General features: G+C 37.8%; 4 protein-coding genes across 7 annotated transcripts in view; 2 read left to right on the plus strand and 2 right to left on the minus strand.

Annotated features, from left to right (window-relative positions):
- LOC106168326 (RYamide receptor) overlaps positions 1-10,698 on the minus strand; it is a 28,078-nt gene extending 17,380 nt beyond the window's left edge. For 2 of the 4 annotated variants that reach the window (XM_087006086.1, XM_087006087.1), the window contains exons 1-2: positions 10,623-10,698; positions 10,005-10,276 (exon numbers count right to left, since the gene is read on the minus strand). The gene's annotated coding sequence lies outside the window, so the exon portion shown is untranslated. Of the gene's footprint in view, positions 1-492; positions 747-10,004; positions 10,280-10,622 lie in introns of those variants that run through there. The other 2 variants (XM_087006088.1, XM_087006089.1) reach the window with 2 other exon arrangements.
- On the plus strand, positions 4,372-13,362 carry LOC106168327 (aquaporin-8). The gene is made up of 6 exons (XM_087006090.1): positions 4,372-4,541; positions 5,621-6,027; positions 6,388-6,514; positions 7,396-7,640; positions 9,314-9,463; positions 12,958-13,362. Exons 2-6 carry the CDS (start codon positions 5,642-5,644, stop codon positions 13,166-13,168), a joined length of 1,119 nt encoding a protein of 372 aa, XP_086862216.1. The 5' UTR covers positions 4,372-4,541; positions 5,621-5,641; the 3' UTR covers positions 13,169-13,362.
- A 146-nt stretch (positions 13,363-13,508) lies between these two features.
- On the plus strand, positions 13,509-15,012 carry LOC147763377 (uncharacterized). Its single transcript, XM_087006091.1, has 2 exons — positions 13,509-13,866; positions 14,089-15,012. Exons 1-2 carry the CDS (start codon positions 13,772-13,774, stop codon positions 14,861-14,863), a joined length of 870 nt encoding a protein of 289 aa, XP_086862217.1. The 5' UTR covers positions 13,509-13,771; the 3' UTR covers positions 14,864-15,012.
- A 430-nt stretch (positions 15,013-15,442) lies between these two features.
- On the minus strand, positions 15,443-18,341 carry LOC106168331 (uncharacterized). The gene is made up of 2 exons (XM_013547357.2): positions 18,249-18,341; positions 15,443-18,004 (listed from the first exon to the last, which is right to left on the minus strand). The coding sequence occupies exon 2, from the start codon at positions 17,988-17,990 to the stop codon at positions 15,921-15,923; it is 2,070 nt and encodes a 689-aa protein (XP_013402811.2). The 5' UTR covers positions 17,991-18,004; positions 18,249-18,341; the 3' UTR covers positions 15,443-15,920.
- Between the last annotated feature and the right edge of the window lie 983 nt (positions 18,342-19,324).

A 19,324-nucleotide genomic window follows, 5' to 3' on the forward strand; every position in this document is an offset into this window, starting at 1 on the left:
CGCCATTGTACCGGTTCTGTGAGAAACATCTAACCATTAGTTGCAAAGAAATGTATTATTTCTGCTTACATAAAAAGTTATTTTGTTATAAGTTTCCCTTAAAAAAGCTCAAAGCTGAGTGGAATGCATATTGTAATGTCATCGATAGATAAAATGTCAAGATAGCTTTTTCTCGTGGTTTACAAAACCAAAAAAGGTTTGCTTTTGCCTCTTCCATAATAATATTAACAAAAAATGTCCATTGCTAAAAATGATTGTTAAGACATAGTTTTTTTTTTCACAATTTGACAATAGGTCGAGATTTTAAACTCTGATTTTCATGTTTAAGATACTTTTGGTAATTTCTTGTAGTGCACCAATTTTTAAAGAAATAAAAAAGAAATCAACTTTCTATTACAGGAGCCGAAATTACTACCGTTGCCTAAATCCTAGTTTTAATATTTTGAATTTTAATGCTAAAACACTCGATATCTTCAATATTACCAAACTTACCTTTATTGTAACGATCAACGAAAAGTCTGGTGTTTCTGGTATTTACCAGGTTTCGATACCAGTTGCCCGCTTAGAAAACACCCAACAGAAGCGATCTCAGTATTCAAGAACGAAAAGCCTACTCCTACATTTATAAGCAACAACTTATATTTGAAGAGAGGCCTTAATCCTTTCGTGCTGAGATTTTCTCTCTTGAAATCACTGCAGCGCTCTAAACCTTGTGATAAATGCAAACGAATCGAGCTGAAGATTGATCTTCCGTTTTTGCTTTCGTGCTAACGGAATAGAGTGAAAGTTCGAAACCAGGTCAAGAATATGTTTGGAATCTTCGCTTGATTGGATCCAATGAAAATAAATCTGGTCCCAGCTGTAAAGCCCAGTATTTTAATCTGTTGATGAGGTGAAGAGATGGTCAAGCCCCTGATCTATCTTGAATAAATATACCAGTAGTGATGAATACACAAACATCATCTGTCTTTTTTTAATTACCATCTGATGTTGTTTGAGTAAAGCTTTAAGAAAGCCTTCAGATGAGTAAGTACCTGATTAAAAATAAGAAACACTTTTAATTTGTTCCTTCACAGAAGTCGTCAGAATTACATAAGACCATGAATAACATCAAAACGTAAGCCACCCTGATAAACACCAGTATAGTAAACAATTTATAATAACAACACACAGTATGCAATTCATTCCAAAGTGTATGCCCTATGTAATGTCCAAAAAACCTCATCATCACACATTCATCTTAGCGGATAATAGCAGATATACCATTATCCAGTGACATTTAGAAAAACAGTCACATGAGCGTTTGTCGGGGATGTACATAATATGCAACTATAACTGCATGAACAACAAAAATGCCGTTTCAAGTTAACATCTGTAAGGGGACTGCAAAATTGACGCACTACATAGAAAAGTGAAGTTGAATACACTCTGATTAAAATTAAAGATCAATATTTGGTAATTTGAAAAGAAAAAAACATGTCATATCTTTTATTTTCCCAAAGTGACTTATATCAGGTATTTTGACAGACTGTGACGGGCAGACGATTTGACTTCGTCTCCTTGGGATTGACAATAACGACAACAACTTGGAATACAATCAACTTAAAACTAATGAATGTAACGCTTTGCACTCGCACAAAATTCATTAAGGGAATATTTCGTGCTCTGCAGATTCTCACATTGCCAAAACATATCTTTGAATCACATGATCAATGATGAAAGTGTTCTCGATACAAATAATTATTCTATCATGTTTGCAAGTATATTGGATTATAATCGCTCAGTTGAAACGGTCATGCATAAATAGTTGTATGATTTTTGATTTTCAAGCGAAAAAATGTCATATCAGAAAATGTCGTCATGTGAGTAAGTGTTTTAAACTAACGAAAAGAAATTCTCTTCTTCCACATTTCTCCCTGCTTTTATTGTCCACTTTTCACCCTAGTTTCATTGACCATTTCCAACTATTGTTAGTAACCACTTTTGACTATTAGGTTTGCTTTCCATTTTTCTTCCTCGTTTTAATGTTCACTTTTCTCTCTAATTATGTTATCTGTTTCTCCCTAGTTCATTGTTCATTTCTCTCCTGGTGTCATTAACTACTTTTCCACTTATTCCGTTCCTTGTATATTCTCTTTCGTTTCGTTTTTTAACTCTAATTTAATTGTCCATTTTCTCCCGAGTTTGTCCCTCCAATTTTTACGGCCATAATTGTCCAAAGTCCTGATAAAACATAGATGTTTCGGGCTACTCTAACGGTTCGTGGGGAAATGAGCGATGGTTCAGAACGATGATTTGATTGACGGATATCAACTCAACTTAACCGGTGACAAAAAACGGAACTAAGTAGAAAATACTTTTACTCGGGTTATACCAATAATTGTTTAGCAAGTTCCTGTCATACAGATCATTTCCCCGTTCTATTGTAAAAGCGCCCAGCACTGTGGAAGAGGGTGAGTTTAGCATATACATGTACATACCTAGAGATGTTATGTATCCAGGGCGATATAAATTTCATTCGGTTTAAGGGGTGTTTTTGCTGTGAAATGCTTACTTTCTCTTGGTTTGTATGAATGTCAAATATTACATCTCCACCCTCACTCGATATATCCCTTGAAAACCTCCCCTGGCATATAGCGCGCGGGTAACAGTGCGTTATCTCAAGCACATGATGATCTTGAAAGGGGCGGATACCGAAAACCAAGACGTAGAGGGTCTGTAAACAATTGGTTAACTGTGTTACCAATTGCGCTTATGACAAATAGATCCCAATGGGTAACAGCATAAACATCATATTACCTATTCCAGGTTTAGAGTCTAAGCTTAAACAACCTTTCTACTGTATATTTAACATCTATTGTATTGTTCCAATAGCGTGTGTGTGTGTGTGTGTGTATGTGTGTTCGTGCGTGTGTTCGCGTGTATGTTTGTCCTGAGCCTGTAAGGCCACATTCATTGCAAAAATGTACTGGCAATGAAATAAATAAAAAATTGCCCATGTGATTAGTGTGACACTAATGACGCAGAACTAGCTTCGTGACAAAATTCCATTACCGATGGGTTTCCCTGTCAGAACAAACCTTGCTTGTCAGAGCGCGCATGATATGGCGATTAAAACACGACAGTGGAGATCAAGGGACCCCTAAGAAATCCCTGTATAAGCGATTTTAACCAGCAATAGCGTGTTAACAAGGTTTTTTAAATGGCTGGTAGGAAAACACGCAGGTGATCAGAAATATCGGTCAAGGTTTATTTTATGTACATGAGATGAAATAACCGTATCAATAGCTACATGACACCTTCTAATTGGGAATTAAATACATAACACTATATGATAAATATTCCAAGTTATATCGGCGCTAATTAAACGTTTCATTATCAGGCAAAACCTCACAAAGGAAAAATCTCAAACCGAAGATTAAACCTCCATTGGCTTTTATCTTTCACCTCAGAGAAAGTGAAAAAGAATGTCAAAAGAACGTTTGTGAATACCTAGAAGATCAACAAGAGCGTTAACCAGTGACAAACAGATTTATTAGAAGCAAACGCTATTCGTTACCTTGGCTTTGTTCACATGTTCGATTTTTAAGTCACACGATGGACTCAAGGCGTGTCTCAAATCAAAACGCAAAAGTGAGTAGGATCAGTATTTTATCGATAATACGGTGAACTGTGAGCTCGAACGAATAGATATTATAATAAATATTGGCAGGACAGAGACTCCGAGCGGCAAATCCGTCAAACCGGTTCGAACTTGAACCCGATGTCTCTTAATTAAGCCCAACGTGAATGAAACCGTACGGAACATTGGTGCCAAGGAGATGCAAGTCATTAATCAATTACCTAGGCTAGGTGTTTTTTTCTAAGCGCGCTCCCAGTTCCTAAAAAGCAAAAGTGTAAATTGATAGTTCTTCTGTGCCGGAAATTAAGTTATGCACTCATCCAATATTGGGTATTTTTGTGCGATTTGCTTAAGAACATTATATACTACTTTGGGATCTGTCATTAACTTTTGGCTGCGTTTGCCCTTTTTTCGACCGAGAAACATTAATTATCAAAGTCAGCATTTGTAAAAATGAAAAAAAAAAATGAAGGAATATATTTCAAGGCAATAGGTTATTCACCCAGGCATTATATTTTACTCAATATATTTCAAACCATTCAAATTATTTTTGTTAGCAACGAGCTCGTTAAAACGTAAATTGCAATTTTCTGTTAAATCAATTGCTTTTTTCCAGAAAAAGAAAATGTTGAAGTTCCACTATTACAATCCTTTTCATCCACAGATTCATCATGTACATAAACGACACTTTCATGCTCATTATTCATCTCGTCAACACAAGGAAAAGACAGCATCACAAATCGTGCACGACCCTTACTGTTACGGTGAATAGAAGAGCTGTCTCATCTTCTTGATTGCTTTAAAGCTGATAAGAAGTATTAAATCTGCTCAGTGCCACCATTAAACGTCATTTAACATCTCTTAAGCAGATACAGCTGAAATAAGACAAACGAATCGGTTTTGGAGATTTCTCAGTCTGGTAAGTCGGCCGTTGTTTCATAATCAAGTCAGATCGAACAGTTAGAACTTTTAATTATTTAAAAATAATTATTTAATATTTTGAGACTATAAAAGTACAAGGTCAGGGCTTTTGCTTGTCTTCCAAATCCATTTTTTCAGACCTTACCTCTCAAAATTTTATAAAGTTTAATTTCACTTAAGTATAGCATTTAGTTGACAGAAAACCCTTTTTATGTCATGGTTTCCAGATAAAACGACCCAACTTAGTGAGATACCAACTAGAAAGTTTTTTTTTCAATATATGATAATCCTCTCCTTTTGGACATCGCTCAAATATTGTAATATACAGTGTAGGTTTTCCTTGTGTTTACACACGTAGATGGTATGCCCTCTGATGAGTCATAGATAAAAAACGTGTTTAGAAACACTTTACTTTTTGTCAACATTTGAATAACAAGACGAATATTACAACCATCTGAGTTTTTGTTTCTCTTAATTTATTATCTTTTTTATTCATGCATCCAATTATTATTATTATTATTATTATTATTTTTTTTTGGGGGGGGGGTTCACATAAACTTATCGTACCCATATATTATTCATAAAACAAGCGACTGAATAGCATGAAAAATCTTACGAAATTACCTAATTTTCCTTACCAATGATTTTAAAAAAGTTTGTTTTGTCATAATTTATTAGACTTTAAAGCTTGTGTCGTAAGAAGACTATTCCCAGATGTAAGTAAAATTCAGAGAAAGAATCTCAGAGCCCCATTGAGCTTGAACTTTGTCTTCAGAGGTCGAAAAAAAATATATAAAAAGAGAGATTAACGTGAGGTTAGGATTTTTTGCACTTTTTAAAAAAAAAGGACAGTTTTTATCATAACTCTCGAATTGATTTATAAACATGCTTAACAGTAATAGATAAATAGATAAAAAGAATGAATAAACATTACGATGAATGAAGAAATAAATTTTAAAAAGATTAATGTTGGCATTAACTCATTTTTAGATTAAAGACAATGACTCTGAATGACAAGGCAACTGTGTGCCATTGCCGCATCACAATGTGATATAAAGTTAATCTGTATTACTACAGGGTAAGAAAAAGGTAGAAACAATGGAGGGACAAAGTTTACTCGGTGGTGGAAAGTCAAGTATCACCAATCATCAAGAAGAATCGGGAAACATGAAATTTTTCCAAAATGCAGATGCTTGGTCAAAGATCAAAGACCTGAAAGACACATCTTCGCAGTACATGAAGCCAGTCATTTCTGAGATGAGGAAACATGGTGAAAAAGCTATGAAACAAATGAAAGAAGATATAGAAGCTACACCGTTGAATTCTTGGAGGCAAATTGGAATGGCCTGCCTGGCAGAATTTCTGGGAGTGCTTTTCTTCGTCTATATTGGTTCAATGTCTGTGGGAACAGGGTCAGCGACTGCCATTGCACTCGCTCATGGACTCACAATAACGGCCTTGATAATGACAATTGGACAACTTAGGTAAACCATTTCAAATTAACCGTTATCTTTTGTCTAACCATTTCGCTGTGAACCAGATGCCCTTTATTCCCGTTTGATAAATGAAAAAATACAACAGTCTAAATGTCAGTTTCCGATGTTGTACAATTTCACCTTTGCCTTATTACTTCAAAACGTGGTAGGCCCTATACTATCTTTCGTCATCAAAGACATCCGTTCTTAATCTGGCATCTAATGTTTTCTGCAACTTAGGAATTTCTTTGTTTTATCCAAACTTCGCCCAAAATTTGGCATCTAATAGCAAATCAGTAGCATTCATTTTTCTTATAAACCTAAAATGGCCATCATTATTCATACAAAGTTGCACGTTTTTTTTTTCAGCGGGGGACATTTCAATCCTTCTATTACTCTAGGAGTTATGGTGGCCGGACAACTGAAGGTTGGCATCGCCTTGGTCTACTGTTTTGTACAGTTGTTTGGTGGCCTGGTAGGCGCTGGTCTGGTCCAAGTAAGTGTTGTTAATATTACAGTTCCGTTCACACGGGGCAAAACCGGTTTAAGCCAAATATCGGGGTTTGGCTGAGGTGCATATTGATTGTAGTGTGAACAGGTCAACACGACATATTATGCAATTTATCATGAGCAGTATTCATTGGCAAAGATTAGGATGAGGGTGAAGAGTTGCAGGGTAGGCTACCGCCTCCTGACATCCTAGATCCGTCAGTACCTTAATTGATCGTTTGGTTTCCGTTAAACAATTTACAAGAGCAGTATTAAAGTTTAAAGTTTGTCTTAGGTCAAGCTACTGGTTGTCATTTGTTTCTTCCAGTACAGGTTCTGCATCTCATTTATATAGGAACCTGTCTGAGACCGTTTTAAAGAATGCAACTCTTTGTTGCAAAAAAAAAAAAAAAACCTTTATACCACAAGAAATCTTTTCATCTGTTTTTGAAAATGACTACTTCACACTAAAAAGCAATTATCACAGAACTGCATTTCTCCATTTTCTGAAAATTAATACCTTTATGTATTGTATTTTGTGGTGAAATGAACTATTCCCGCCTTGATTTCCTTTATTTGATTAAGGCATTCTTTAGGTCTCTAGCGATCTTGTCATCAACGCTTGAAAATGTCTGTGATTGAAGATAATTTTTTGATGGCGTGACGAAGACCAGTGCCCTTGAAGCCCTACGTGTTCATCATGATAATGCCCATATGTGGTTTTCTGAAGTGATGAAGCAGTTTGTTTTCTTTCACAACCTCACACACTGGTAAATGAAAAAAGGATGATTGAAAACTATGTTTTTAAAAGAAAATACTTAGCACAGGATTATAAAAGATAAATATTCTCCTTTAAATTTTCTTATAATAAAGAAATCTCTTTTCCAGGCAAGTCTTACAAACAGGTCTTTTGCCGAAGACCCAAATGAAGAAGACGCTAAGGTGGATATTAATGGGGGTGCGCCACAGTTAGACCCCCGGGTCACTACCCCAGGTGGGGGGTTCTTCATTGAGGTAGTCTTGACTTTGGTGGTGGTAATGAGTGTCTTGATGACCGCCATTGAAAGCCGTGGCAGGAATAAAGCAGCACCTGTGATCATAGGGACAACTATTGCAGTTTGCATAATGGCAGGGTATGTATTCTTAGAAGCCAGTTTCATTTCATTCTACACTATTTTAATTATTTTATTTAAAAGTTAAAAGGGTACGCTTGTGTGAATCAGTAAGCATAATGACTTCCTGACTAACAAATTATATGATTATAAAACATAAGTAATGATTAGTCTCGTTTTCAGGCGGTCAAGGCTTTTACAACCACTTTGCGTGCGTTTTCTCATTATTTGAAACTGTGTTTATTAAAAAAAGGCAGTCAGTAATGCCGCTTAAGTCTGATAATGATGATGCGCACTTTTCTATGCAAAATTCAGGTTTTCTGTCTTGTTACAAACTTATCTAGTTCGTCAGACTTGCACACATTGCAGATGGGGAGATCTGAGGGGGTGTAAAGATGACTTGATTCGAAAATTAAGAAGTCCCACTTATTTATGTCTGTTGAAAAGTAGGGGTAATAGGAATGATAATCCACTGGAAACCGTAGTTCCTGCCCCATCACTTTGTATAGAGGTGATATTCGTCCGATTTTACTAACCCCCATACCTCCGCTAACAGACGAATAGTCACTCCCATGCCTCCAATACATGAACCTTGATATTTTTTTCTTATTAAGTTTTTTTCTTGATTGGGGCTTCTGTACGCATCATATGGGACCCCGGGTATTCATTCCTAAAATTACCATTTCTGTCACAGCGCTTTTGAGCCTGCAACTGACTGGTGATGGCAATAAAATAGTCTACTTTCTCAATCATCTTTGTCGTCTCAGATCTTTGTCTAAAATTGATCATTAGACCCTGACTATATAAGAATAACTGATTTATCTTACGTAACAAATACCAAAGGCACTAAAGCCAGACAAAATTGACAAGTTGGTTAACGAGTGCGACCGACCCTAATTTGGAGTAAATAAAAAATTTTGGGCCCACATTTTTCAAGAGGGGAAAAATGCATGGGGCCTTGATGTTGTAAATAGCCCCAGGAAAAATGCCCACACTATGTATTTAAAGTCCCCCCTCCCCCCCCCCCCCCAAATTAAAAGAGAGAGAGAAGAAAAAAATACACCGATCAATTGCAGTGACCGTTAAACAATATGTTTTGAAATAAAAAAATGAATAAATATATACAGTATATAAGTAAGCTTGTAAACAAAGCTTATGGTTATTAGAGAGCTCAAAAGAGGTTTAAGTTATTTTTACGGATTATGTATAAATATCAGTAAATAAATGAAAATAAAATGCCGTCTATTAGATGTTGCCGCTAGAAAAGCAACTGTAACCATTTTCGTCTGCCTAACTTGCAAATATTAAAAAGGTAGCTGATTCTCTCTATGTAAGCAGTAAATTTGAATTAGTATAAGTAAAAAGGGGGTAAGATGCGTAACGGTCCGCTCCTGGTACTTAACGATTTTCTTCTTTGAAAACGCAATTTTATGGCTCTGCTTACGCGAGAGTGACTCATGTTAAGTTTTGCAGTAGTAAACAATAAATTAAGTGGGATTACATGTGAACTAGAAAGTCCACAACACGTCTCTTAGAATCTTACTTACCCTGAACGTGTTGCTGTGGACGAAATGTTGTGAACGGAGCAAATATGACTCAATCAATAGGTTGATTTATGCCTAGGACACGCCAAATAAGTTGTCAATTTTGACCAGACCTAATGAGTAAAGTTGATGTATTTTTTTTTTTGACAGCTCTTTCTCTACGGGCGGCTGTATGAATACTGCTCGGGCCTTTGGTCCTGCTGTCGCAGTCTCTTCTTCCAACCCCGACATCTGGACGTATCACTGGATCTACTGGCTTGGACCTATAACTGGGGGATTGTTGGCCGGGGTCCTCTACAGGTAATAAAGATTCATTCCAGCTACCAAATAATTGAAGTTGATTCGACAATAATCGCCCCTGTGCACTCTGAATCTCAGAGACTGTTTTCAAAAGTTACCTCTCTAGCCAACAATCTGCGGTCTTCAATATACAGTATATGCCAATTCCTCTATGTAGAGTATATTTAGTATATTTCAACATTCATGCAAATGGTGAAAATCAGTTAAGAGGGGTGCAGTCTAAGGTTATTTCCAAACAAAATTAAACTAAAGGCAAATTTCTTAGTCATGAATAGAATGATGCATATGATTATTTGTATAGTTTGTTGGCCTGATCTTTGGGACCACTATGCATCTATAAAATCTACACATTATCTGTAAAAAAATCCCAAGTTCAAATCTCAATGTATAAAAAACTCTCCAGTGTATTTCAAACTTTTCTCGATACTGCATTATGATACTGTTTCTGATACTAGAACTTTAAAACGATCGTAATAAAGCTTTGCTGCTCTACACTTTCTTTCAAAACGCAAAGACAGAATTAAGCGTTTCGCAGTCTCACCTGTAGTCTCTGTGAAAAGGTAATTAATCAGCCTCACGCATACTTGCACACTGTTCTTAGCGTCTTTTAGCAAGCTATATTAAATCCCCTGACCTCTACCAAGAATACATATACATGTTTTTCCAAAGTTCACATGCAGGCCTGCTGTCCTCTTAAATTCGCGGTCAGTGACACTTCCACAACTGTGCACTTGATCGACTCAGGGGAGACCTAGATTGCTGCATAGGGATTGTAAATTCGGTCATCCATCACTATGAATTTCATGGTCCCTGCTGCTGGAAAAAATGTTATTATCGTCTAGATAAATGCAGTTTAAGTCTGGAATACGGCCATCTTACAAAAAACCAAGGAAATTTCCCTTTTTTTAGATTATGTATTATGCGTCCAGGGACTAAAGTGAAGATTTTACATGCCAGATACAACTTTTACCTGTCACGGTGTTTGGTAGTTTTTTCGGGTAGCTGTTTCGGTACCTCTGCTGTATTATATTTGCCACACGTTGTGGTAACAGCAACGGTTTTTATATTACCCCAAGTATATGTATTGACTTTCTAATTTTCCGGAAATTTGAAAACTAATTTACGCATTGTAATCTACCGATAATAGAGTATATCTTACCTTATGAAGCCAAAGCATGTTTCGCACGACCATCAGAGCAGTTGCTAGGTCATCATGTGTACATGTGCCTCAGTAGACTTTACCTTGATTTATGTTATTTGTTAGGGAAAAAATGGTAATAAACCAAATGGGCAGATAAATCATCTTGGCTAAATCAGAGAATTCAGGTAAAAGCTACATGTGTACATGGTTGCACAATAGATGTGCTATAGGATCAATTACATACATCATAACATATATGAAATAACAAGATCGGTGAAGGTAACTGAAATAGATTTATGCCAGAAATTGCTTTGTCCTAGAGACATATAGATCACAAAATAAAAAACAATGATGATTACCCTTTTCCCCTAATAAAAGGACACTTTGTGTGTTTGCATGATTATGATATGTTATATTCAAAATCGAGTTCTAGCCCCAGTTTTTCGAATCCTTAGCCACGACAACTCAGACGTAAAATTTTACAGTCAGCGACGATTAAAAGAAACAATATCTTACCTTGCAAATATTAAAAAAATAGGTGAAAATAGTTGTAATAGCATTACACGTACAGACTTGACATTTAATATGGAATATTTCAGTTTCGAAGGTATGCCTAGGTAAAAATGCATTCTTTTTTCAAAAAACTCCGATCTCATATAAGATATGTGAATGGAGAAGTGTGTAGTCAGGTGTATCGCTTCCAATTAACTGAAAACCAGGTTTGTTGCGCTGCTGCATTATGTAATATGCAGTGATTTAATTGGGTAGTGCTCCTTTGGGCAGGTCAAAGCTTGGCTTTGGCAAAGCATGGTTATGTCAAAAAGTATCCATATGATGGCAACTACTGCATAGAAGAATTTGAAATTTTGCATGCAAGTGGTCTGTTTTACAGTGTGTAAAATTAGCTATGCAGTGCACTGCAAATTTGTCAATCTGTGGCAGAATGGCGCGAAAAAGTCAGAGATTGCCAGACAGATAATTGCGCCAAACGAAACGGTCCGCACAGTTTTATATAGTAATGCCCAGACTGATGTACCTACACAGAGGCCACACCCAATGTATTGAAATCTTTTCACCAGGGTACAGGACTTACTGTCTGTCGGGATATGCTGTTGCAACTAAACAAAAACCACCCAGTCCATTCAGAATGAGGGCTAAATTGCCACAAAAACGCACTTTTCAAGGCCCTTAGCGAACACCAAACTGGTTTTAGCTGGTTAGAATACCAGACGACCTCAGGGGAACCCACTGTAAACAGCAAAACATCGTTGTATGTTTCTCTAATGAATTGGGGACCTTGACCGTTTCTGAGTTGAACACTGAAACCTCGTGGCTTTCTTTATTGAGGTCAGATTTCACCTGTACCGCTCAACTAGTCAAAACAGAGTTTACAGACATACAGAAGAGACCAACGACTAAGCGTGTGCCGCGTCTAAAGTGACTAAGGTCATTAACAGCGTCAGTAATTGGAGTGGATACCACATTGGTGCCAAAACACCAATGATGGTCATCCACGAAAACCTGAACCAGATCAAATAAAGGAATAATCTGGGAACCACTTGACTATCATTTGATAGGGGGTACTTTAGGAACAATTTTAGGTTGCACGGTGAGATTGCCGGTTCACAAAGAGCACTTTTAATAGCAGATTACTTACAGAACCAAGGGAATGCTCAGGTACCTTGGTCATCAAAATCGCCATATTTGAACCACATAGACAATATGTGGGTAGGCCATTACTCGCCGAATCAACGGCCTACGTGTTCTACAACAAAACTGGACCAAATTGGACAGATTTTGACCCATGCCTGGAATGTTATTCCAGATTGAACTCTAAAAACCTAACCCAAGGAATGCCTTGCCACTTGAGAGCGCTGGTAGCAGACAGAAGAGGTCAAGCGTAACAGCGACCATTACTGTGACTAGACACTGACATGGGGGTTCTTTGTGAGGCGTGTAACTCTTTTACAGAAAATAATTTGGAAAATATGGAGATCCAAAATATCTCTTTTAATTATTGTCGTATGACATAGAATAGGCAATGTGTTTTTGTTTGCTTCTCTGGCGAATCCCATTAATGAACTGATGTCACAATGACATCAAAGAAATAATTAAAAGTTATTTAAACACGATTTTAATCCTTATTTACATTTATCAGTCAGCAAAATAGGAAAAAACTGATGAAAAATGATTGGGAAAAAAATATTCCATATTAAATGTCAAGTCTGTATTTAAACTTAAACTAATGAATTAATTAGATTTTTTGCCTCATCTACTAATGCAAACGAACATGATGATTTTTGAAGAAAGTTATATTAAAAAAGGAAACTAAAATATGCTTATACAATTACAGGCTGTTAAAAAGATCTGGCTGGTCAGCACCGATAGAAAAGCGATCCATCGAACTGGAGGAAAAAAACGCAGACGATGAGCTCGGCTTGGACCACAGTGGCTACCAAACAATCCCTGATCGTGGCGGACTTATGAAAACAGGGAGTAAAGACGTAATGGAGGATAGCAGCATCTTTGAAATTGACGAGACTCCAAAGAAACCTGCAAAATAACCTTTCATGACGTTCCAGATATAGCTGGCAAAATTATAATTAAATGAAATGAAATTGCCTCAGAGAAGCAGATGTGATTTATTGGATGCAATCTGTACATCCGTGTTTCCTCAACTAACGCAACGACTTTTCATACATGTAACCGTTTCTGCAATTCATTGGAATAAATACGCATGAATTATGTTATTATTTCCCGGGGCTGGGTGGGGTAACTTGTATAGATTAATCGAATCTTTTATTGTTATCAACTCCATGAAATATGTTCAGTTGGTTTTGTCACCAAGGAAAAAATGATGCAACGAAAGAAACTCTTTTTCGTAATATTCAAGTGTTTGTTATATTAAAACATTTTTGAATAAAATCTCAACAGTCAATTTCTAAAAGATTTACCAAACAGAGATTTGACCGACATCAGTCGTACTGTTACGTCACAATCAAATACTATCTTGTCGACGGAGTTCAAATAAGTTACGTCACAATGAGGCACTGTGGAAGGCCTGTCTACTCCTGACGTCACGGTGTATTTTATGACGTAGCAACCCATCCATAACAACATCACAGACCGCTAGCTTTCTTTATACACGTTAACTGAAACTTCAACCAATGAACAGAGATAAAGACAGGTCTTTTCGCAAGAATAACGACAGGCAAGCAAGACCAGCTAAAACACCTACTAGCGACCGGTTTCGAAGTCACAGGTAAAACAAATGACCACGTCCGTGCTGTAGAGGCTGTAAAGTAGGAAAGAAACATGACGCGTACGCGTACAATCTTATACCTCTAACACCTTGTATACATTATTGCAAGATTAATTAATTCTAGTATATGTATTCAGATTTATTAACTTTTTATTTTTTATTTATCACCGTTAGTATTTCTAATTAGATAATCTTTGGTGTCCATTTTTTCTTCCACTGCAGTGAGGTACGTTCACCTACACCATACCCCACTCATCACCAAAGGCCGTGCTCCCGCAGTCAGAGCTGTTCCTCCTGTTCGCACAAAGGTGGTTCCTTCCTCCCACCAATAACCGAGAACCAGTACACATGTAGAATGAAAGAAACCAAAAAGGTTCAAAAGACAAAAGATGGTCAATCCACAAATGGGCAAACAGTAGTTCTTCGTAGAAGAGGCGGGGGACAAGCAATGGCCTTTCTAGATTTTCATCCTCCCGCTGCTGTTAAAAATAAGCCTTCTAAATTTGAACTTTTAGACCAAGACGTTCTGGAGGACGACGAGGAAGAAATGCTCCGCTCCGAATCCACCCTCACAATACCGGCTACTAGTAATATCCCTGTATTTACTTCAAAAAGAGATGTCAGCAGCGCCTTAGACAGAGGCCGTCCGCGAAAACTGAGTCCAATCAAGAGCAAAGTAAAATCAATTAAAAGAACCATCAAGAAGACGAAGAATATTCATGTGGTGGACTGGAAGATAAAAGTCGAGCAGGCCCAAAATCGTCGTGATGCACGACTTAAGAAAGAAGCCGCCCGTCGCAAGGAATTAGAAGAGAGAAAATTGAAAAAGGTTGAAAAAAGAAACCGTGAACTAGAAAGAAAAACACAAGAATTTGAAGAGAAAATTAGAAGAAAAGAACAAGAAGCTAAACTACGTCGTGAGCAGATTGTAGGACAGACCAAATCCCGCGTGAATCAACTTATTCACGGAAAGCAGCTCCCGTCTAATCGCCATTAAATGAGCAACACGATTTTACTTTTAAAGAAACATAATTTTCATCTTCCTGAAGACATACGTTTTAATCTCACGAACCCTATTACCTTTATAACAAGACTACACTTCCATTTTTCTGTCAATTTTCATAATATCAAATAAAGATGCTGCAAAGTTAATTTCATTTTCATTTTTATTTGTGATATGAGACAGGCACGTAGCCAGGCCAGGGGGGGGGGGGGAGGGGGAGTTTCTGGGGATTCGAAAGAACCCCCCTTTTTTGCCTGGAAGGTTCCCTCTGGGTAAAATTTTATCATAGTAAAAGGTCCACTTTTTCAGAAAAGGAACACCTCTTTTGAAGTTGCCGGCTACGGGCCTGTAAGATAATTACATTCTAAATATCTTGACAGAATGCAGACAGCACTTCAATGGTATTTCACCAAATTTTAAACGTACGTGCGCTTATGAAAATAAATTTTTGACTCAGTTTCCTCAAAGATAAAAAAAATTTAGAGAAAAAATGATCGTATATTAACCTTTAATCGTACTCCTATACATGACAAATATTTTCTTGGCCAAAGAAATAAATCTGTTGTCATTCATATAATGTTTATTTCAAGATACAACGAAAGAGGTTTTTCATGGTCTTAAAATAGGATGATAAAACGGAACTATAAGTATAAAATAACTCTTAATAAAAAGAGTAACATTTACATGCAACCAAAAGTCGAACGGTACAATTCTAATACCAAAGATGTTAATTGTAAGAAAGACATATTGGATATTAACACATTTTCTAAAATGCATTTTAGGAACTGCATTAGAATATATTTTTTTGGATGTATTTGGTAAAATCATATAATTAAAAGTCGACAACGCCCAGGGAATTAAAGTCCTTGTACTCAGTTTTGGCACTTTCAAACTTTATTTTATCAGTTCGTAAATTATTCCTATAGACTACCTGTTATGCTTTGTTCACTAAGTAAACGAGATAAAATATTTCCGAATAACGTATTTCAAATCAGACATTCTTGAGTACCTCTTCCATAGTAAATGTTATCAACTGACATCAAAGCTCTCTTTACAAAATTTCCTCGGTAATAGACAGACCCGTGTGTCCATCCCAGCAGGCCATCTCGCCATCACAACGATTCATAGTAAACGGTTGTTCCAGCGAGGGCTTGTATCTAATCTTGATCATGTGAGAATGGCCATATTCCTCAGTGGTAATCATTGTGACAGGTAGACCGTTCTTTAAGTCGTCCACGTCGCTTGGGGAAAGATCCATCCAGTGCACGTGGGGACCAGGGGGGCTACGGGTAGCAGGCAGCACCATAAGTGTGACACCATCTTGGTATTTGGTATCTTCCGTAGCGTCGGTGTCACTGCCTGCTTGGCCACCCTCCGATCCACCTGGACGCTCACGATACATCTTCAGATATCTTGTGTGTTCCATAACTATATCTTTTAAGGAATCCAGCTCTTTCCATATCGGGTTCCCTTCATTGTGTAGCGGCATGATTGGATATCTCTGTCGCAGAATCCCAACACCTGGAATGTTTGGGAAGGACACACGCACGCCCGATGAAGTCAACGCCCGTACGTTTCCTTCAGGATCCAATACACCAACGGATCCACGAAATGTATCGGCTTTGTCGGAGTCGAGTACTCTCCCTTGGAAAAATTCGGCAGGGGTGAGATTGTACAGCTTACTATTTGCACCATTATATGCGGTCTTTGATGTTATGCCGCCATAACGGCTTTCGTTCTCTGTTACCGTTTGTCCCAGCTCGGTTTCTGCGTCGCCTTTGTATTCTATCCCGTACGGATTCCACGTTGAAAGAGGAGTGAGGTAAATCACCTCCAATGGGATAGCGTATGTCCATTTCTGTTGATAATTTTGACAAATTTGGCGGCGGTCGTCTGAGTTTTTGCAATCGCGTAGCCCCATTCCCGCTATCCGAGGCTGCGTAGTCATTGCCATGAAGAGACTTCTGTCAGAGAAACCTCGCTTCCGAATCGCTAAACCCATTGCCCCAGGTTTCACCTCTTTCCACCAGCGATGGTAATACGCTGTATTAACTTTGTCGCCATTAAGGTCAATTGTGTGAGCCGGATTGTCAAAAGCTTCGTCAGTCAGTTGAGCTCCGTAATTGTCCTTGCCTGGAATTTCGCTCATGAGTTCGTCTAACAACCCATAATGTTGCTGTAATCTGTCTATCCACGAGCCTTTGTCGCGTGGGTTCAGCTGAAACCTTGCGCGGCGGGACATACCGTGGTCCTTCAGGGTCCGCAGATACATCATTCTGGGACTCAGATCGTCGACTACACGAAATCTATTGGTGCGCAAATCGCGAGTAAGGGGATGGCATAAAATTCGGTAGTTCCACTGCGCAAAAACGGGATCAGATCCGTTAATGATATCCAAAATTGTGGACGGCAAATATGCATAGTTCTCCAAGGAACTTTTACGACCATTATAGGAGGTGAAACGAATCTTGTTTTGTAGATCTTCCCAACTGGTTGCATCAAGCCAGTGACGGTCGCTTTTAAAAGGCTCCTCTATATCGTCCCAGGCATCCGTTGTCCAGGCTCCTTCCATGTAACACAGGATAGGCTTGAAGTATTGACGATAGTCTCGCACGGTGTGGTTTTGGTCCCGCCACGCCTTGAACCACTCTCGCATTTCTTCAATCTGATCTTCAACCTTTGCTTTCTGGGTGACTTCGGGTGGGACATCTGGGAATTGTATTTCTTCTGTGGCGTGATATTCTTTTGATGTTGTGCTAGGTTTATGTAAGAGGTAATCATTGTGACGGGTACGGAATTCAACCCCGTTCATTACGACTATAACTTCTCCCAGTCCAATTGTTCTGATGTGGTTTGAGTGGTCGTGTAGAGCCGCAATTCCTTTCTTAGAGGTATGGCTTGGAAGATGATACACTTTTGTCCCTTCGTTATTGATGCGACATTGTTTAATTCCAGAGTCCCCATCACTGCGAATCCTTTCTTCCACGTATTGCTGTTGGAGCATGAGCTGTCTCGCTAATTTGTTGACGGTTGCTTGGAGGGACTCTACGTCCACCTTTGCCCACGTACTTGACACCCACACGACGACAAAACACAGCTGCAACTCCCGTGAAAATACCATAGTCTTTAGATGACCTAATAAAAAATAAACATATGAAATAACTCTTCTAAGTCGTTTATAAAAATTGATATATATTTTGATATTTTGTTCCTGAGCATTTATCATTCAGCAACGAGACATGGTAAGTCACTTGTCGCTGTCTTGTTCACAAAGTGTTTAAAGCCAGTCTAGAAAATCTAAACACTGCCTCTCAAGTGAAAACAGAAATTGAATTTGGTTTTAGAGAAATTAGCTACGCAAAACAGAGTTAAGCCTCACCTAACTTTCTTTAAAATGCTGCCAAATAAGACCGTACAGTGGTGATATAGGCCACAATTTATATTGCTCACGGTTTCCAGGCACCATGTGACCAAGGTCAAATTCAAATGACTACAAATACATATACCATTTCCTAGTAGATTAAATTTGATGACAAACCAGCATCGAAGACCATTAAACCCAATCAACTTAAAACTTATAACAGATTTGACCAGTTCAAATTCTTATTTAATTTTGTAGATTATATAAAATGTAACGTTTGTCAATACTTTAGCCTTTTTACCTGTTGATCTAACCCGGTGTTTAACAGAAAAAAGCAACTTCTTTTCCACATTTTCAACCTTTCATTTAAAGACCCTCAAGTAGATATCTACATGCAGCACCGTGGGAAATCCATAGCAAAGTTGGCAGTATTTATAAACAGGGCAATGGTTTAACGCCAGTGTGTGGGTATTGGTTTTTCAACTTCATAAACTTTTTAAACTTTCCTCAAATATTTGTCAAACGTAAAAACTTTCAAAAATAAATAAAATAATAAACAGAAACCCCTATTTCATTTCAGCATGCACAATGCCCGTTTGACAAACTTTAGCATTACATTTCCTCAATAAAATTCAATCAGACACAAAACTGAAGTTAATTTCCGAGGACTGTTAACGAAGTGACATAATTCAAAACTCACAACTAAAACGGATGACAAGTTAATAAATCAGATCAGTGAAAGCAATTATGATGTGTCAACGTCGGGGCAGACTTGCTTGGAAATGGTTCACCTAGTACAAATGATGACCGAGTGGCAGACCCCTCGAGGAGTAACTGCCTGCAGGGTTACATGTTACAGGAAGGATTTACGCTGCCTTGAGCCAACCACACGCCTTGTGTATTGTAGTTCGAGGCCACATATTATTGATCTTTCCAATTCGAGAATTCAATAGGTATTTCACACCCTTACTCTCGTTTCATCTTATAAGCAGTTTTTCTCTTCCCCATTATTTTAAATACTTGTAGTCAAACAATCTGAGGACATTCGTTGTAATAGAGGACAGTTTTAAAACGCGTCTTAGACCCCATTCCCA

This window comes from Lingula anatina, chromosome 2, assembly GCF_051362555.1.
Source record: "Lingula anatina isolate TDL-2025a chromosome 2, LinAna3.0, whole genome shotgun sequence".
NCBI classification, from domain to species: Eukaryota; Metazoa; Brachiopoda; class Lingulata; order Lingulida; family Lingulidae; genus Lingula; species Lingula anatina.